The following is an 18969-nucleotide window of genomic DNA, read 5'->3' on the forward strand; positions in this document are numbered from 1 at the left end:
CATTAGGTGAAAACATGTTGTCCTGCTATTACTGGCCATGATATCATGTTTCTCTAAAGGAAAGAAAAGGAATCCAGATGCAAATTACTCAGAATAGTTTGTTGTACTTATAGAAATCTTTCTCCTTTCTAGCTTTTTTTAGCTGGAACTTTTAAGACGACTGAAAATCCCAGATTTTTTTCCATGTGCTGTTTTCAATTCTTCAGCCACAAGCTTGGCTGCCTTGGGTGCCAGCAGAAAACTGAGTGCAGCTATTTCCTTTGATGCCTTTGAGTTATTAGGGTGATCACTAAAGAACAGAGTCTATTTGCACACAACGTTAGCGCTTGACTAGTATGACTTTGCTGGTCTTCATCAGTGAGAGGAAGACATGAACCAATTGTAAACCTGGCTGCCGTATGCGGCTCTGCTGTATCTATCATGCTTGTGTTATGCATGATTTTCTAATACATTGGAAATAATTACATAAAATTACTCTTTCAGTTGGATGTAAAACTAGTGTTTGTATAAAAGGTTTCCAAACATTTTTCCAAAGTCTTTCTCTCTGGTGTCTTTATGTTTCTTGATGCAGGGAAAAAAAACATCCTTCAACTATGTATTAAAGCAGTTCAGATAACTTCCAGTTGGTTACTGAGTCTTGGATTTGGAAGTATTTCGGTCCCTGTCTACACAGGAGTAATTTTGTTTTGACATCCTTTATGTCTCAAAAATTTAGTAATCAGTGCTTCTCACACATCTGAGAAATATCACTAGGGTCAGTGCTGCAACGCATGTGCGTACTTTCAGCCATGTTTTGCCTTCTGATATATTTTTTTCCTTTTTTAACACTTTATGCTAGTATTTCATATTTACTGTCTTTTATACAAGATTTGTTTTCCTTTGGTTTTTCATGCTATCTGGTTTGTATTTGTTTTTGTTACACAGCAAGGTTTTGACATCAACTTGAAAACACAGACCTGTTTTTAAGAGGCGGTTAATAAGGAGGCTGACTGTTTGAAATCAGTGGGGTAAATTTAAGGTTTAATCCCCATCTATAGAGAGATGTTAGGTTTTCAAACAGCTTTTAATGGTGGGTGAAAAACTAGAATTGTTGTCTACACGTGCTGTCAATAGGGCAACAACTGTGAAGGAGGATTGTTAATTTAATGAATGATGAAAGCTGGAGTATTTTTAAAATTTAGAGGTAAGCTACTTGTGTGTCCTAGATAGTAGATCAACAGGGAGCACGACTGGCTAAAACTAGCACAAATCATAGCAAATTTATCATGAATGTGAAGTTTGTCATGGCTTGACTTGAAGTTGGCTTGACTTCTTTTTTTTAGCATTTAATAGGTTTTGAGTCTTCAGATAACAATGGATCATAATGTGCGGTTTTGTTTTTGTACAGCATGTCTTTGTGCCTGACAGAAGGTCAATGCCAGCAGGTCTGAGTTTACAGCCTGTTACTCCTCAGAGCCTCCAAGGCAAAACAGTGAGTTGCATTTTTATTTGGTACATCAGGGTTTTTTTAAGAACAATCCTTTGAGCATGAAGAGGCAACACTGAAATTTTATTCTGTTCAAAGTTTGCCATAAACGTGGCCTTTAATTTAATTATTATCAGGGATTTTAAAAGCAAATAAAGTAGCACTCTGTGATTCCATTGAATTCTGAGAGTATTGTGTAGCCACTCAGTCCAGATTTTCTTTGAGAACTAGTTGGCGGGTTTTTTTAAGCATTTTCGATACATTATAGAAACTCGCGAAAGAGAGTAGAATACTTTACGAAACACTTATTTCTCCATGAATTATTTAGAAAATCCTAAAAATAAAGTTTACCTTTTTTTGAAATCTTAAGGGTACTAAAATCGCTTTTGGTAAAAATGTGTCCTTTTTTGACATCTCCCATTTTACTGTGGTAGAACTGAAATTCTCACTGAAGATATTTCATCAGAGCAATAATGGTGAATACTGTCCACCTTCCTAATTGAAACATGACACTTAGCCAAAAGCTTTGAGATCCTAAATTTATGTAATTTCTTTACTAGCTTTTGTCTCTTTTCTGTAATTTTTCTCTGTCCATCTGAAATGACTGTTTGAGAGTGTTACGGAGTAATAATACAGATTTTGACTCATACTGTAGGCAACAGCTTCCACTGCCTTGGCCCCTGTTTCTTGCACTTCCCAGCATGAATCCCTGGTACCTTCTGCAACTTAGGGGTTGGCCTTTGGCAGCTGGCGCCTTATCTCTTCGCCTTGTCTTCTTCAGACGTTTCTTTGGGTTCAGAGCCCCATCAGCTCTCCTGAGCTCTGCTTCTGGAGCTGGGCTGATGAGTCGGGCAGGGGGCAAGGAGGTCCAAGCTTCTGCCTGTAGAAACCACGAGTCCTGCCCACAGCACAAGCATTGCAAAGGCCTGAGGAAGGATCCGTTAGGTAGCTTTTAAGCAAAATTTTGCGTTGTGTTTGTTGCGAGAGTCCCAAGAGCTGTATCAAAAGCACAACACTTGATGTCAAAAATGCTTGCAACATTATGAATCTGTAGAGAGGAGTGGGAATTACTGTTCAATGGGCTCCTCTATGGAAAAAAGTTTGCTTGCAAACATTGGATTTAAGTACCATTAAATAGTTTATTCCTAATGCACTAAAATCGGGCTTTTGCAGAACATTTCAGGAGTTTTCATCTTGAAAAAGTGACCTACTTTTCCTTTTGCTTAAAGATGCTACTTTCAGTATCCTTATTTCTGAAAATAAGGTTTTCTGTGCTTTGAAATTACATTAATTTTCAGACTGAAAGCATTGTCACTGATTTTTGGAGAGAACTTGAAAATGTCTTATATGGAAGTGTACATTCCTATGCTTACTCTCTGAAATTAGGTATTTTAAATTCAGGAACTGAATGAGTTCTGTAAGAGGAAGATTGGCCATTAGACTATATGGTTTTGGTGTTGGATTTCCCTCAAAGCAGATGTTTTTGACAACTGAAGTTTTGTGGAAATCCCTTGCTCCCTCTCGTGGGCTACTTTGGTACACACTCACAACGGTGCCAGTGCCACACTTATTCTCAGAATTTTTTTCCCTTTATTCTAAGAAACTGGTATTTGTTTTTCAGTAATTCAATATGTGGTTCTCTGGACCTTTTGCTTCTTTGCTTTGGGGAAATTCTGTGACTGTGGGAGAGAGCAAGCAGTGGTTTAGGGGTTTTCTGTGTTTAAGGTTTGGTTTTTATTAACACACAGAACTGAGAAAACCAAAATGCTGAATGAATATTTAGCCTCTTATAAAACTGACTTCTGGAGAAGTGTAAGAAACAGAAGCAAACAGGAACATAACAAAAATACTTGTAATGTTAAAGAGCTGGATTTTTTCTTTGAAGTATTTCTAATAGAAATGGTTCCCAGGACTGGTTCAGGTAGTTTCCCAAACTGACCTAAATTGATTTGTGTGGAATTACGTGACAAATACCCATTGGAGTGTGACTTTATTTCTATTACATATATAATCTTGGGTTTTAAATACTATTATTCATCACTTCCTAAGGCTGTATTGTGCATCTTAGTCATAAAAGCAAAGCAGTAAATCAGCTGGTAGCCTCAGACCTCTGGAAGATGGAATGGAAAATTACTTTTGTCACGCTTGTGCAGTATTTTGTGAAGGGTGATTGTTTCTGAAGCAGTTCAGTTACTGGGGGGGGGGGGGGTATTATTTTTATCCTTAATTTTGATGCATGCATTTGAGGAATTATTTTAGAAACTAAATTTTCTTGAGGGTATTGATTCTTTCACCAAGCTCAAATGGCTGTCCATGTACAGGTAATGATATATCCTAAGGGCTGGCATTATCTCCCCCTTCACTTAAGTCAATATCATCAATTTGATGTCCATGTCAGAAAAAAACTGAGGACTGCACAGACTTTCTCCTACAAAATCCTTACTTATTTTGGTCCTGTATTACAGAATGGTTAGTTTTTATGGCATTTGCAATATTGATTCACTTGAATAGTTAAAAGGAAACCCTTCATTATGTATTTGAAAGTGGTCAATTGGGGGAAAAATGGTCTATGTTTTGTTGTATCGCTATAGAAAGTTTTTGTAAGAAAAATACTAAGAACCCTTATTTTCATAAAGTGATGTTTAGGATACCAATTAACCTTTTTTCTACTCTTTGGCTTCTCACACTGCACTCCTTCAGCCAGAGGAGCTCACGCTGCTGCTAATAAAGCTGAGACGGCAGCAAGCTGAACTGAGTAGTATCCGGGAACACACACTAGCACAGCTCATGCAACTAAAACTTGAGGCCAGCAGCCCAAAGGTCAGCTATAAAGCAATGTGTGTCATGTACCATTCTCACTAACGTGTAGTCATTCATTAATCAAAGTTTACATTGTATTGTTAGTGCTAAGTTTTCTGAGTACTATGGAAGTAGAGTAACATTGATTCTTTGTGTATGTGATGTTCTGTTATTAACCCTTTGAGGTTTTCCTCATAGCTTTTTGAAATTAGCAGAGTCAAAATTACATAGGAATATTTTAAATATGTTGTAGTTAAGTTTAAAGGTTCTTAATCTGTTGGTGTTATAAACAAAATTAGTAGTGATAGATCATGAGATTAATTTATTGCTTATAGTGCCTCATATCAGACATAATCATACGTGTAATTTGTGTACAAAATCAGGACATGTTTAAAACACAGGTTTATCAAAGGGTTTATAGTTGTCTATGTAGTAGACATTTACATGAGCTTAATGTATATGTAAAAGCAAAATATGATGTAGTAGTTCATAGTCTAATTCATGGCAAACTTTCATCACTTCTGTTTTGGGATCAAAGCTCGTTAATAGTTCAGCAGATAAAAGCAGCATTTTATTTCTATGTAAAACAGAAAGATCACTGTCTAGTTTACATCTTTTAAAGCTCTTTTCATGCATTCTGCACTTTCTGTCCCTTTCCTTTCCCCCTTGACTGCTGCCTGGTAGAATGAGATTCTTTCACATCACCTTCAAAGGAATGCCTTGTATTTGGATCATCAGGTGGGATTTGCAATTTTCTTGTGTGTTTTCATTTCTTAATGCTTTTTGCCTGCTCTTACTAAGCTGGAAATATTTGGGGATAAGGATTTTCAGTGTTTTTTATGGAGTTGGATATATAATACATGCACTTGTTAGTAGCACAGAATATTTTAATCAGTTACAAATTTGACATGTAACAGAAAAAAACACTCAATTTAAAACTCATCAGAATACGGTAGCTACTGACTGATTAGTTTTTCTGTTCATTTCCTTCTTATGATAACACTAACTGTAGCATTTTACCATCTTTAACCAAAGTAGTAATATAGTTCCATGCTCATATGACACACATGCAGTTTATAGAAAATTGGTGCTTCAGATAATTTTAGTTTTCCAAATTAAAAAGAGTTAGCTGTTTCTATAGGACATTAAATAAAAGAGAAGTCAAACATGAAGAAGTGTTTTAAATAACTCATAACCCGGCTTTTTACTTCTTTTACTCAGTTATTTCTTCAAGATTTATATAAGAATACGATTTTACTTCTTTACCATTTCTGATACGTTATGGAGTGAGGATACAGTTCTGTCTTCACTAACAGAATTGATTGTTGAGTGAAGAATGATCAATTGGACTTCTGTTGAAGTTGTGTGTGAAAAGTTTTTAAATGAGAAAATTGTCCCAGCACTCGTAAAAGACAGTCATATGTGCTTAGGAGAAATATAAGCAATAAGTGTCCATTAGTTAAAAATACAAAAATCGCTACAGCTTTTTCAGCTATAATTCTTTATTCTAATGAAATTTTTCAGCCTTACACTTAAAACCAACTGCTGTTAGAATTTTTATGTCCTACATTTTCCTGCAATAGGATTTCAATAAGTTATTAAAAACCACAGAGACACATGCTTGGTTTACCCGGTGACTTTATTTTCCTATTGTATTTTGTAAACAATATGTGAATTGTGATCAATTCAGTTAGATGACAATGCATTGCTAAACATCTCTGTCTTGTTTTAAGGGGCTGCAGGAGGTCCAAAAGAGTAGGGAAAAACTTCATGCTAAATTAGGCCAAAATACTTTGTCCAACTCAAATATTTCCAGTTTATGATGTTTTGGAATAAGGGAATAATTCTGTCTTCAACAACGTAATTCATTGCCAAGAAAGGATAACTATGCATGTAAAGTGTAAAACCATATACTGTACTATTGCTTGAGTATAATAGATCAGATTAAGTGGAGAGAATTGCCTATGTAGAACATACAAAGTAATAAAAAGGATTTTCTTTTTACTTGCACTTTATAAAATTTAGAGATGTAATGTGATAAACATTAATTTAAGGAAATGTTTGAATCATATAAGTGTGCTGTAATTGCCCCTACCAGAGATACAAGAAATCACTGTACTTCTTACAATAACAAATAATTTTCCAGTCTAAAATATATCCCCTTAATTAATAAGTCATGGAAGAGCAGGTTAGAAGACTTGTCCCACTTGATGATCAGGGGTTTTTTTCCCCTGGTTTGAATTTAATACTGACACTTACCTGTATGAAGTAAATCCCCCTGAGATTCTCTTTACTTCGTACCCAGTAATTACAGTAACAGTAACAAGAAGTAGGAACATCATTTTTTTCCAGTAAAAGCTAGACACGCTTTTTTCTCCTTTGTAAATAAAGCCATGGCAGGAGCTCCCACTTTATTCTTTCTGTTACCATGGAAAATTCCAGCAAACCAGTTTTATAGTACGCTTCTGAATTTTATGTTGATAGCAAAACTTTTCTTTGGCTGAAAAACCATTTTCTACTGAGCTCAAGCTATCTGTGTAAAACTCTTCATGCATGTTGGCGTATTGATCTCAGCATATGCCAGGTTGGTTTGTTACAGTAGAAGCTCTACCAAATTTCTTTTAGTCTTTTTTTTTTTCTTTTTTAACTCCTGTTTTGTTTTGGCTCTCATGTTTTCTCCTTGTCTTTTTTTGAATGGCTACTTATGTAAGTAGTTTAAGTGTAAAGTAGTTCATATACTTCTGCTGGTACTTTCATTTTTCTTTCGGTTTTCAAAAGATGTATAAAAATAAGCAGAACTTGAACAAGAAGTTGACAGATAAAGGGGTGAAGATCCTGCAGCCAACATCCATACTTTCTTTTTGCTTTGCTTCTGTTTTCTCCTCTTCACTACCCTTATTTCTGAGATGCTGAAAGTGGTTCTGGGGAAAGGTAGTAAATTAAGGGAGGCTGGAATAGTAAAAGGGGGTTTGGAATGAGCTGACAGATGTCTCGTAGCTGATATATTCAGCCTAAAATTCTGTGTCCTATATTAGCAACACTAATATACTACTATTTTTGTATTTTTCAAGTTATCTGTAAAAGGTACAGTGAGCTGACCCAGCCACCACTGTTGTTCTTTCTACTGCCTTTTCTCCTTTTTCCCTCCCCAGAGGAGGAAGGGAGGCTCAAGGACAGGGGTTCCGTAGGCTGAAAAAAAAATTGCAGTGGAGGCAGCATTGCTGTAAAAAGAAGGCAGGAAGGAAAAGTGCTTTTTCTCTTCTTTTTTTGGATAGAAGATTAAAGAGCAGAGAAAGTAGGGAGAAAAGGTCCTATTGCTACTGCTTTTGCCATCAGGAAGCTTGAGAGGAAAGGAATAAAACTGCCAGTCTTTTGTCACCCATAACATATGGTCTTACTTCATCTGTGAGGTCAACTGTTCTGGCAGGGAGCCACAGTTCCAGCTGATCACTGTCACCACAACAGCACATACTTAAATGTCATCTTTGTAGGGTGTTAGCAAACATGGAAGAGAGTTCAGGAAAAGGAAGGAAGAAAAAAATTGTCAATAGGTCGGCTTTTCAGCTTAAAACACAAAATACCCACTCAGATGCTCACTCATAAATAATTTAGCAGTTCATATAGCTCATAGTCAAAGAGGTGTTTTTTTCATTGTTTCCAACTGGAAAATGCTTTTATAGACTACATCAGTAAAGAAAAAAGCAAAGGTAAAGCATCACTTCTGGAGAAAACTAGTTATTTACTAGAAGTCGAAAGTGGTAAAGCCAAGGCTGCTGTATGTTTTGGATTTACTGCTGTGTTGCTGTGTGGCATCAGCAGTTCGCACTTCAGTTTGCTTATGAGAATCTTTGGTTTCTGTAACTTTTTTAATTGGAGAGACTGAGTATAATACTAGGACCTAAAAGGTATCATTTACTGTACAAAAGTAATGTTGGGCTTTTTCTGAACTGAAAGAAGATCAAGGCTTACTTGTTACAAATAAGCAAGTATTTTTTCCTTGAGCTATTTATTCAACATGAATAGTATCTAACTTCACTTTGGAAGTAGCCTCATGACAATGCTTTAAAAACACAAAATATGTAGCCTTTTAACCTTTCAGAGCATGGGACTTGCCATTGTGTCCCATCTAATCTCGATTACTTTGCCAGTTCTTCAGTACACATTGCCTTGTGTGTGTGATAGCTTTAGTTAATGGAAGGTTTATGACAGATACATACTCCCTCAAGAACTTAACTTCTCAATAATTGAATGTGAGTATTTTTTAGAAATACTGTTAATAAAAGGGTGAGAGCTTGCTATATTTAACTACTACAAAGGCTCTTTGATTGAATTACTTTACAAATTATCTGGTTTCTGATCTTAGTTCTATAAGGGCTTTAAGAACTGGAGCTTTTCTGGAAATAAGTAGCCTTTTCTAACAGTGTCCTTATAAGCACAGCTAGTAGTAAAAATATTGGAAGAAGTCCCATAAATAAAAGTAGGAGCTGGGTGGAGAATAAAACACTACTTCAGAACATGTTTTGATCAAATCCACTTTGTTTCTTCTCTAATCTGGATGAAAATGATCTTTGAACAGTTCCACTGAAATTGAGTTGTCTGTTACTGGTCAGAAAGGAAAAATTAGAAATAATTTAAAAAAATCATTAGCCAAAGAGCCTGAAGCTATTGAAATCCTCCCGATAAAAATGCATCCAAAACAGTATGCTCCTATCCAATATTTCAGCTTCAGGGCACTTTTTCCTTTGCAAATATTTCAGTTGGCTGTAGTTAGATTGCTTGGCTTTGGACCTTACTGTTGATCTTCCTATTGAGATATCTTTTGTTATCACTTGGTGATACCCACTCTGGACAAAATTTTAATCTCGAGGGAGAACAACTTCTTGTATCAGTTCTAGTTTTATGTTCATGTATACTGTAGATGATGGAGCAAATGGGAGGGGTTGCTTGTTTGGTTATTTTCCTGCCTTGAACAAAGAAAGCATCATAAACTTGCCTTCTTAAGATAACATGTTCTTTATTTGGCAATTACCTTATCAGCTGATCAGACTTTACTGTGTATAAAAAAACAACAAAAAGGTTCTCTAGCTGTAACAAGAAATATTTATTTCCCATGAAAAAAAAAAAGAAAATCCTTCTCCACATATAAAAGTTAGGCTTTTTCCTAAACAGTTGCAGGCAAGAAATTCCAAAAGTCATCAAGAACTCAGGCTGTCTGATGCATTTCAATTCTGTGAAACAAAGCCTTGCTATGCAAATTGATGGCAAGTGCATGTATATATATATATATATACATATGCACACATAAAGATCATAAATATTCATACACACACCCCCTTCCTCTATAACCATACTTGAAACAGGTACTGGTAAAGTTTCCAACAGGTCCTAAAGTTTCCAACAAAAACAAGAGGGGGATTGTGCTTTAAGTGACTTTTCAGTTTGTTTTGGAGAGGAAAACTATCTGGTTTTGTAATTTTTCCTTTACTGTTAGAAAGGTCTGCTTTCTAAAATGAGAATTCATATACTATTTTCTGTGTTGCATACTATTCTGAAATCCTAAACGTTTGCATTTTTTGCTTCAAAAATCGAAGTATCTGGTTTTGACATTTGCACACATATCAATAAATACTAATTATTGTAGAAGATGTCTGACCAGTTCCTAAGTAGTTTCACACCTGTGTATGGGGGTGGATAAATACAATGAGTAATGATTCAAAGTTCAGTGCAGAATATAATGGCATTTTGTGATATATGACCATAAGTCTAAACCTCACTTCAATATTGAGAGGCTGGAAATGCTTACATCTTTTTAATGCATATTGAGTTATTAAATGGATAATTTGAAAGGTTTTCTGATAAAGGCTTGAGTGTTCCTGTTGCATAATCCAATAATACTTTTCATTTCAATATTGTGCAAAGCCAGGCTTCTTTTAAGCATTTTTATTTTTAAAAAGGGAGAGTGTTGGTGAATAAATATTACATTGGTTTTGAGAATTTATGTGGTTTTGATATATTTGTTTGATATTACTAAACTTTTCAGATGTTGATATTATTGAATGATGGAATATATAAAAAGCATGGGATAAAATGTAATCTACTGCATTATTAGAAAAAATTAAAGTAGAGGCTATATTTTACAGTGTCGTCTTTCAAATCTAGCCATGCTGTAAACTGATGTTTGCTGTATGCTCCTCCTGATTTGAAATAGATGAAAGAGAATGAACCTTTAATCACCATGGTTCACACTATGATTGAGAACTCGGCGCTAAGACCGCAACTGTACCAGCAAGTAAGGTCTTGGAGAGTGAATGAAATTGCTTTATCATCTGCGAAAATTTTCCTTAGTGACAGTTTTGGTTGTTCCTCAGATTTATTCATAACATTGGTGTTTCTCTTATTTGCTTTGGAAAACCACAATTCATCCATGCTTTATAAAATGCTGCAATATCGTTAGCATGGCTTTTGCTACGTTTTTGTTGTTAAGTATTCAATGTACACTTCTGAATAACTTTGTCTAGACAATTTAATTAGCTGATGCTTTATGCAGGTGTCCAGTAAATTCATAAAATTTCCGATAAGCTTCCAACATTTGTCTTAGCATGATTCTTTGCAATTAGTGTTCAAAGGTGCTTCTTTCTTTTGACCACTACAAAAGCATGTGAGTGGTGTTTACCTGGTCATTTCTGGCAATTTTGTTTTGTTCTAGGAAGTGGATTTACAAGTTTTTGTTTGCACCTACCAAGCCTTTAGCCACTGAAGAAAGGACGGATCAAAATTACTTTGATCTGGGGACTGTAAATCCAAAAGGCAGTGTCTGTCCATAAAGTCACAGCAGATTTAACTGTGCACACTTACAGAGTATTTAGTGATGGTTGTAAATGGTATGATGGAAGAAGAATCAGAAATGTGAATGGAAATATTGTCTGTGAGTTGAAACCTGCATTAACTTATGAGCATGGCCAATACCTATCCATTGGCACTGCAGTGTTTTAGAGATACTGTGGCTTAACTGAATAGCTCCTGTTGCATCAGGGAACGTTTAGGAAGTTTCTAGCCTGAACTGCAAGGAAGATGTTGTTTTTATGTAAATGGCTGTGATATTTTGCGGCAGATGAGGTATGCAATTCTGGCTGCCAGTCAGAAGGGAACATCTGTCCAGTTCCGTTACACTTGCGTTTATCCCATGTGAGCCAAAATGACATATAAGGGTTGCATAGTTTGAAAAAAAGGAGATATTCTGCCATTTGAAACAGTAATTTATTAGTGATTAATGCTTTGCCATGTTTCTAAAATATGCTGCAACTTAATTTCATGTTTTATTTGGAAGTCAACTCCACAAGGTAGATTTGCCTTTAATACAGAAAAGTTGCAAGAAAAATCTCAGCTTTCCAAGGGAAGTTGATTTGTGAGTGACTGATTTCAGGATCATACAATTTGTGCTCCTAAGATTAAAACAGGAGCTTTAACATGGAACCTGAAGGAGCTATTTGGGAGAGGCATGGGAGACGTAAGGTACCCTAAAGCAGTGTATGAAATTGGATTTTGTTGGGTTTTTTCTTTAAAAGAAGCCTAGCTGTTGTGATTTTTTGAACAAATTGCTTTTCAGTAATAGATTACAGCTAAGTATTAATGAACAAAGGTGCTCTGGATGTGTTCAGGGTAAATCAGCTTTTAATATTAATATAGACACATTTGAGGTATAGCTGTGCCCTGGGCTGGTCTGCCACATATTTAGGGGTACCAATTTCAGAGTGTTGTCTTGACAAAGCCATGCTGTCAGCTAAGGTATTGCTACACAGCACTACCTTCACCTTGTAGACATACCTGCTGCTTTGTATTTGACACTGAATAAGCACCTTTTTTTTCACATTCTTGTCAAAGATACAGCGAATATAACAGGTCATGAAGGTTGAATAACCTGTCACTAGCGATGTGGTCTCCTCAGGTCAGACTGTTTGTGACATTTTGCCAGGCTTGTGCAGAAGAATCCGTGTATTGCATAAACTAGAGAACAGCAAGACCTGCTTTCATGGATGAAGTTTCTTATACAAAATACTGCCTTAACTTACTTCCAGGAAAGGATAACAATCCACTCAAAATTTCACTGCCTAAGTAGTCTTCTAAACATTTGTAATGCAAAACTAACCTGTTAAAAATTCTGGCAACTTATTTAAGTTTAAACAACATGTAATCTTTTATTCAAATAAAATAAATTGATTTTTCCAGTCATCTTCCCCACTTCCATTTTAAAGGAAAGTAAGCAATTGGGAGAAGCTTCGCTGTATGCGACTGAAACCTGTTTTGTTGACAAGATGATAAACTCGTTTCTGATGACCATAACCATTCCTGCGGGTAGAGAAAAGGATCTTTATTTGCTTCAGTTTATTCACGTCAGTTTTGTGACTGAGCTCATTTAGAGTTAGAAAAGGAAAGCAAGAAAAGCTTGCATTTAGTTAAATATTAAGGTGTCTTGCTTCCTGTTTGTAATGATTAATGGTTCTTTAGTAGAGCAGCTAAAATATATACTATTTCAAATGTGTTATGTATAAGACATTTTTGCTTGTGATTTGTTACATCTTCACAGTTATTTAAATCACTTTGATTTAACATCAGTCTGCTTTACAGACAGTACTGTAAATTTGCAAGTATGAGCTAGGGCAATGATTCCATATGCACAGATAAGAAAAATGGAAGTCTTTAAGCCTGGACCCATTTCTGCCTTGGGGATTTTTTGTTTCTTTCTAATACTAGGTGAAAAGGGTTAATCTTGTTTTCTAAAGCATGCTGATTTTAAGAAGTAGGATTATCCTCAGCTCCTCATGTTTGTGAGTTCCCTAAAGGGGGAAAAACAAAAATCTGAGTGCAACAAGCTAACATCCAGGTCTTTACTTGCATAATTGTTCTTAATATACTACAAAACATATTAAAATAGTCAAATTTTGTTTCTGTGAGGGTAGGACAATCTTGTTTACGGCATACTTTGCTGTTGTAGTAACTACATGCGTTTAAAATGTTATGCATGTTGGATTTTCAGATTCGTAGGCAGCAGTATTTTTCACGTTTTGTATGAACACATGGGATGATTGTGTTTGAGCTAAAAATCTTGTGTTTCTGATTTGTATTTGAAATGCTACCTGTTGCACTGTGCAAAATTAGAAGAGCATCTTGCCTACTGTGGGTTAAATGCCCATATACCCTGCTTATTGATAGTAAAAAGTACTCCAAAAGCCTCTTGGAAGTCTGACTTGAACTCCCCACAAAATAGCCTAGATTGTTGTTTTAATTTCCTAAGTGCAGCATCTCACAGAGATGCTTAGTGTGCTCTCAGGGTGTGAAATACCCTGCCATATGTTTATGGAATCAAAATGGTTAGCAGAATCTGAAAGTAGCTTATAATGTAATGAAATAATACTGTCACTTGAATGTTTTTAATATTGACTGCTTAAATAGGTTTAAGCCCTCATTGAGATTTGTGCTTATCTGGGAAGAAATTTGCTTTTAAGGATGTTCCACACTGTGTCCATTGTGGTGGATTTGTCCACTTCTGTGATTCATCTGGTACTGGCATTTGACAGAGATGGGGGACTGTACAGTGAGGTGGTAAACTAGAGGACAGATTATTTCTAACATAAGATGGAGGTTCGATTAAGGTCACTTTACCTTTCCACATGTAAGATACATGTTTGGCCAGACTCTGCATGCGCAGTTTGCCTTTCAGAAATGGTGAATTCTGTTTGTTGGTATTCAGGGTGGTACCCCTTAAAGTTTTGGAGCTGTGCAGCGTGTTTTCACTATGTTAAGAGGAATGGATTTTTTTTGTATTTGAATAGGCAAATGTTGAGGAAAAGTGTGGAAGTCAGCAGCAAGTCATGTCATTGGTTCAGTAGGTGGCACTCTTTCTCTGGAATTACTGTCCTGGTAAAGTTTTTTGTTGGAACAATTTGGTGAGAGGCATTTGTTGAACGTGACATAGAAAACATTTCTATAACTTGATCGTTGGAGCTCTTGTAATGCATTTTCCAGAATAATGAAGTCGTTAACCTTTGCTTGTAATGTGTAATTGTATTCTGTCTACTGCAATTCCTTTCATAATTCCAGTAGGATGCAATAGCATTACTCACTTTTTGCCTTAAGCTGATCTATGGATGTGCTGTGGAAAGAGAAGGTGCTGTTTTGTAAGAGATGAGTTGTTTCACACGATTTTTTATAGTTTTTGAGCTAAGCCTACATAAAATGTTGAAGTACAAATACTGAAATGAAGTGGCTCTCCAGCAGTGCCTATTGTGGGAAACCAAAACCGCTGACAAAAGCAAGAAGTTGGCAGCAATTTTAAATGTGTGATAGGAGTTTAATAAGAATTAGCATGCCTGTAGTGTTCTTTGAAAAGGTGTTTTCATTTTCCGAATACTTAAAATATGTTCTGTTTAGGAGGTAGGTAGGGATAAGGATGCTGAATTGGCAAACTATCATAAACTCAGCTGTAATGAAGGTTGAAATGCCAAAAAAAAATCCCTCCCTTTAAGAAAAAATACAAATAAACTCAAAGTGTAAAAAAATACTGGCTTGGAAAAATAACATTACAGTTTTCTAGTCAAGCCATATGAAATGCTGAGCAAGATCTTGGGAAGATGTGTTATGTATTTATCTAATAGGGGATAATCTTTCTTCTCTAAAATCTTCCTGTTGTGAAATATAACTAGGGTTTTTTTCTGTAAGTTAAAGACATTTGGCCATGTTTATGAGTTTTTTTTTAATATTTCCATTCCTCATTTTTCTCTCATTGTGGTAAAATAAACAGTTAAAAAACACAACTCCACACAATAATAGGAGTTTAAATAGATTTCTTAATTTTTGTGACATTCATAAGGTGCAAAAGTGCTGTGGCTTTTTTCATATTCCAACATCCATTTTCATAAAATGTCCATTTCAAAGCAAGTTACTATGTGGTTTTAATACACTATACATACTTTGAAATTGTCACCAGGTGCATTTGCATGAAGTATGTGGACATAATGTCTTGAAATGAAACACTTAAGTTGAAGATTTACTGTATGTTTGGAATGCTTGTCTGATTAACCCTTCCCTAGTCCTTTTATTTATAAGTGTCTTTTAACATGGACTTGTGTTCTGTAGTCTTTCTTGCACTATTAAGTCACGATGACCTGATTATGACAGATACTTGAAAGGAAAGCATCTGTGTTGGGACTCGGTGCACACGTGTTTTTAATTAAATTGAATATGAAGGCCGATAGTGGTATGCCAATACTTGTGTAGGACATTAAATAGTTACTGTATGTGACAGTTCGTTCTAAAATGGGGAGCTGCTTTTTTTCATTTAAAATATTTTTAAATCTTGTTATCAGCCAGTTCAGAGACTGAAAGAGTTAAGAACTCAGTGTTAGGAGCTGTATGAAAGTAGTTTGAGAATACCTCATATGCTGACTGGCATGAGGGCTCAAGTTTTCCTGGGTCCAAAGATAAAATAGAAGGGCTTCTGTTTATGGCATTTCTGGTAATACTCTGTTGGAGGTGAAGATATCCATAGGAAAAAATAGGCAGAAGGGTGTTTGGTGGCACTTACTTGGCATATATCTGTAACAAAATATTTTATACATATTTTGTATACTTAGGTCATCCTGTTCTGATTTCAGATTCATATCAGAATATACTTCTTGTGGATACACTTGACTTTAGTGGGCCTAGAACAGTTAATTCCAAGTAGAATGGGCCCCTGTATTTAGAATGCACAGAAGAAAACTTACATAATATGTCTAGGTGTACTCTGATAGTTTCATCTTCCTACATAATCCATGTTTGATTGAGTTAGTTACACATCTTTGAAAATCCAGTTTGCATTAGAAACATAGCCTGTTAAGTTAATGCAACTTTCTACGGACAGTATGCTTGACACTCCATTTACTTATCTTCATTAATGTATATCGGCTAAAAATATCTTGTTCCATGTGGTATGTTTGACTTTCAAGCAAAAGCTGATTTGTGAATTGAAACTCTTAAGCTGAATGGTAGTTTCATTTTCATAGTCCAATTAAGTTGTTTTATGGCAATATTATTCTTCCTTATAGTTAACACAAGAAGAATGTAGGGGTACACTATACAAATATAGAACTGAAGAGCTGGATATTGATGTAAGTCATTTGTATTTCTTCTTCCTTGGGAATGTTGGTATTTGTTTCTTTCTTTTGATAATAATATCCCCCTTGACTTTTGGGTTTGAAATTCACTTCATATAGTTACCAACAGAAATTGCTCTGTGTAATTAAGGTGCATAAGACTCTTTTTATAATAACCTTTAACTTGCAGGAAGTATTACATTTTAGGCTGAACTTTCAAATATCATATGTGTTAAAAGGTGAATTGCTGCTAGAAAGGAAGTAATTACTTTAGAAGAGAAAAACATAGTTGTAGTTCAGTTATATGCATGGGATGTAATTTCTCAGGAAATATGACTGATACTCCAAAACTGAAATTTGGCATGGGTAGTTACCATTCAGGGTATTGGGTTGCTAGTTATAAAAGAAAAGGGGTTTGGTGTAAAATTGGTGGTGAAACATACATACACGCCTAGTCATGCTTGCACAATGCAATGAAGAGTAGACATGGTTTAAAGCGTGCTATCTCAAGTAAAAAGGAAAGCAGGATTCCAGTGTTATCTTAGAGCTAAAAAGTCAGAGCAGTACTAATTGGATGAAAAAGGTCATTTTAAAACAAAACTCAAATTTGTTAGAGTGCGCTGGATAGTTATTTGCTCAAACTGGAGCTGGAGTATAATAGTTTTAGTCATAGCCAAGCCTCTGTCAGAGCTAAAACAGAGCAGAGCATGGCTGATACTAGTAACTAAGTATTTAAAAACTACAATCTGAAATCAGTCATGGGAAAGACTGTTGATGTATACAATATTCTTTGTAATACTGAGGAATATGTAAAGTAAAACAGTATTTAATACCTAGTATTTCATTGTAAAGATTAGCTGTAGAATCATAGAATATGTTTTAAGCAATGCTGTTTCAAGTTATAACAACACTTATTTCATAGTAGCTTAAGAGGGTTTCTTAAGGTTAATTTGAAAGTGCAAGACTGATGTCTTCATAGTTTCAGAATTCATATTTTGTGGTAATATTTTATATAGTTGCATGTAAGGATTTATCAAGTTACATTTTGATTACTGAAGATGTTAAAAATTAAACCCTAATTGCGGTAATTTTCTGTTATTTACTAGGCTAAGCTTAGCCATTTATGCGAACAAGATAAAGTTGTACAAGCTCTGGAGGAGAAGCTTCAACAGCTACACAAGGAGAAAGTAGGACAATTGTATTTATTACCTAAAGTGGATGTTATTGTACATGCTTATTATCAGAACATTGATAACTGAAATAAAACGAAAATCAGCCCAGTGATGCAGAACGTTAAAAATAATTCTTTTTATTATAATAGTACACGCTTGAGCAAGCTTTGCTATCAGCAAGTCAGGAGATAGAAATGAATGCAGATAATCCCGCAGCCATTCAAAATGTAGTCTTACAGAGAGATGACTTGCAGAACGGACTACTTAGCACTTGTCGAGAAGTATCGCGAGCTACTGCAGTAAGTAATACATTCTTGTTTGTAAAACTCAGTGAAGTGTGAAATGATTGTCTTCGTGCTCACATTCTTAATTGGGTTGTCTTTGGTTATTTTGCATTACCTTCCAACAAAACTCAGTTGTCTTTTACTTGCTTGTATTTTTGTCAAAGACAGGTGGAATGTGATCTTTTCACCATATTCATCAAGTAGTCTTTCTTCTTTTTCCCTTTCCCCTCCTTCCCCTTCTCCCTTCCCGAATGAGTTTAATTGGTTTTTGTATTTATAATATGAAAAAATAATTACAGAAGAAATAAATAATGCAAATAAGCCATTTTATGTAATGACAAAATAGTAGCAAGCACAAACTTTTAGCAGGTATTCTGTCAGATAGGTGACTTATTTTTAGCAAAAGCAGCTGCAGGATGAAAAGAAAGAAAGGGAATTGCTATTTATTGTCCTTTTCCACCTCATGATGGTTTCTACACTGAAATGACAAGGCAAGGAGTCTTTTTGCCTACACATATACTCCAAGAAGGTATTTCAGTGTCAAATTCCAGTAGTTTGCTCTGGTGAAATTGAAACAACATAGACACTGAAATGCTGGTTTTAGTCTGAACATTAGACTATGTGGTAAAAGGAGTTTGCTAGACAAGGAAAACAGAATTGGGAAAAGGAAATCCTCAAGATATACTTTCCCTCATTAATTCTTTAATTTATGCTAAGTTGAGTAAATTGCTTGATGTAGGCTTCAAAAGTGAGATAGCAGAGTTGACCTCAAAGAAGATTTTCTTTTTGCACCTTCTCCCTTCTGGCGTTTGTAGTTTCACATATGTAAAATAATGGTGTATTAGTAGGCCTGGAGCATTCACTGGTAAGTCATCCAACCCTGCCAACAGGCAGGGTTGGGTGACTTACATTTGCCTTGCATAATACATTGCGTATACATGCACATGCTGTGCACTCACACATACGTATTCTATGTGATAAAAGAGACAAATTTGCATCCATTTTTGTGGGTTTTCTGCCTCAGTGGAAGGACAGCTTAAGACCCACCTGCCTGCTTGACTACACTGACATATTCTGAAGATTTTGCCCTTGCCTATCTTTTTTTTTTTGTTTGTGAA

The 18969-nt window shown here is 35.5% G+C and overlaps 1 protein-coding gene across 3 annotated transcripts in view; it reads left to right on the forward strand.

Annotated features, from left to right (window-relative positions):
• PLEKHA5 (pleckstrin homology domain containing A5) overlaps window positions 1–18969 on the forward strand; it is a gene marked incomplete at both ends in the record, with an annotated part of 157512 nt that overhangs the window by 124736 nt on the left and 13807 nt on the right. For 2 of the 3 annotated variants that reach the window (XM_080616383.1, XM_080616384.1), the window contains 7 exons: window positions 1388–1471; window positions 4166–4285; window positions 4949–5002; window positions 10473–10553; window positions 16348–16410; window positions 17502–17582; window positions 17717–17866. In XM_080616383.1, coding sequence (XP_080472509.1) covers window positions 1388–1471; window positions 4166–4285; window positions 4949–5002; window positions 10473–10553; window positions 16348–16410; window positions 17502–17582; window positions 17717–17866 — 633 coding nt within the window. The remainder of the gene's footprint in view (window positions 1–1387; window positions 1472–4165; window positions 4286–4948; window positions 5003–10472; window positions 10554–16347; window positions 16411–17501; window positions 17583–17716; window positions 17867–18969) is intronic. The other variant, XM_080616385.1, reaches the window with a different exon arrangement.

This window comes from Psittacula echo (genome assembly GCF_963264785.1).
Source record: "Psittacula echo genome assembly, chromosome: 1".
NCBI classification, from domain to species: Eukaryota; Metazoa; Chordata; class Aves; order Psittaciformes; family Psittacidae; genus Psittacula; species Psittacula echo.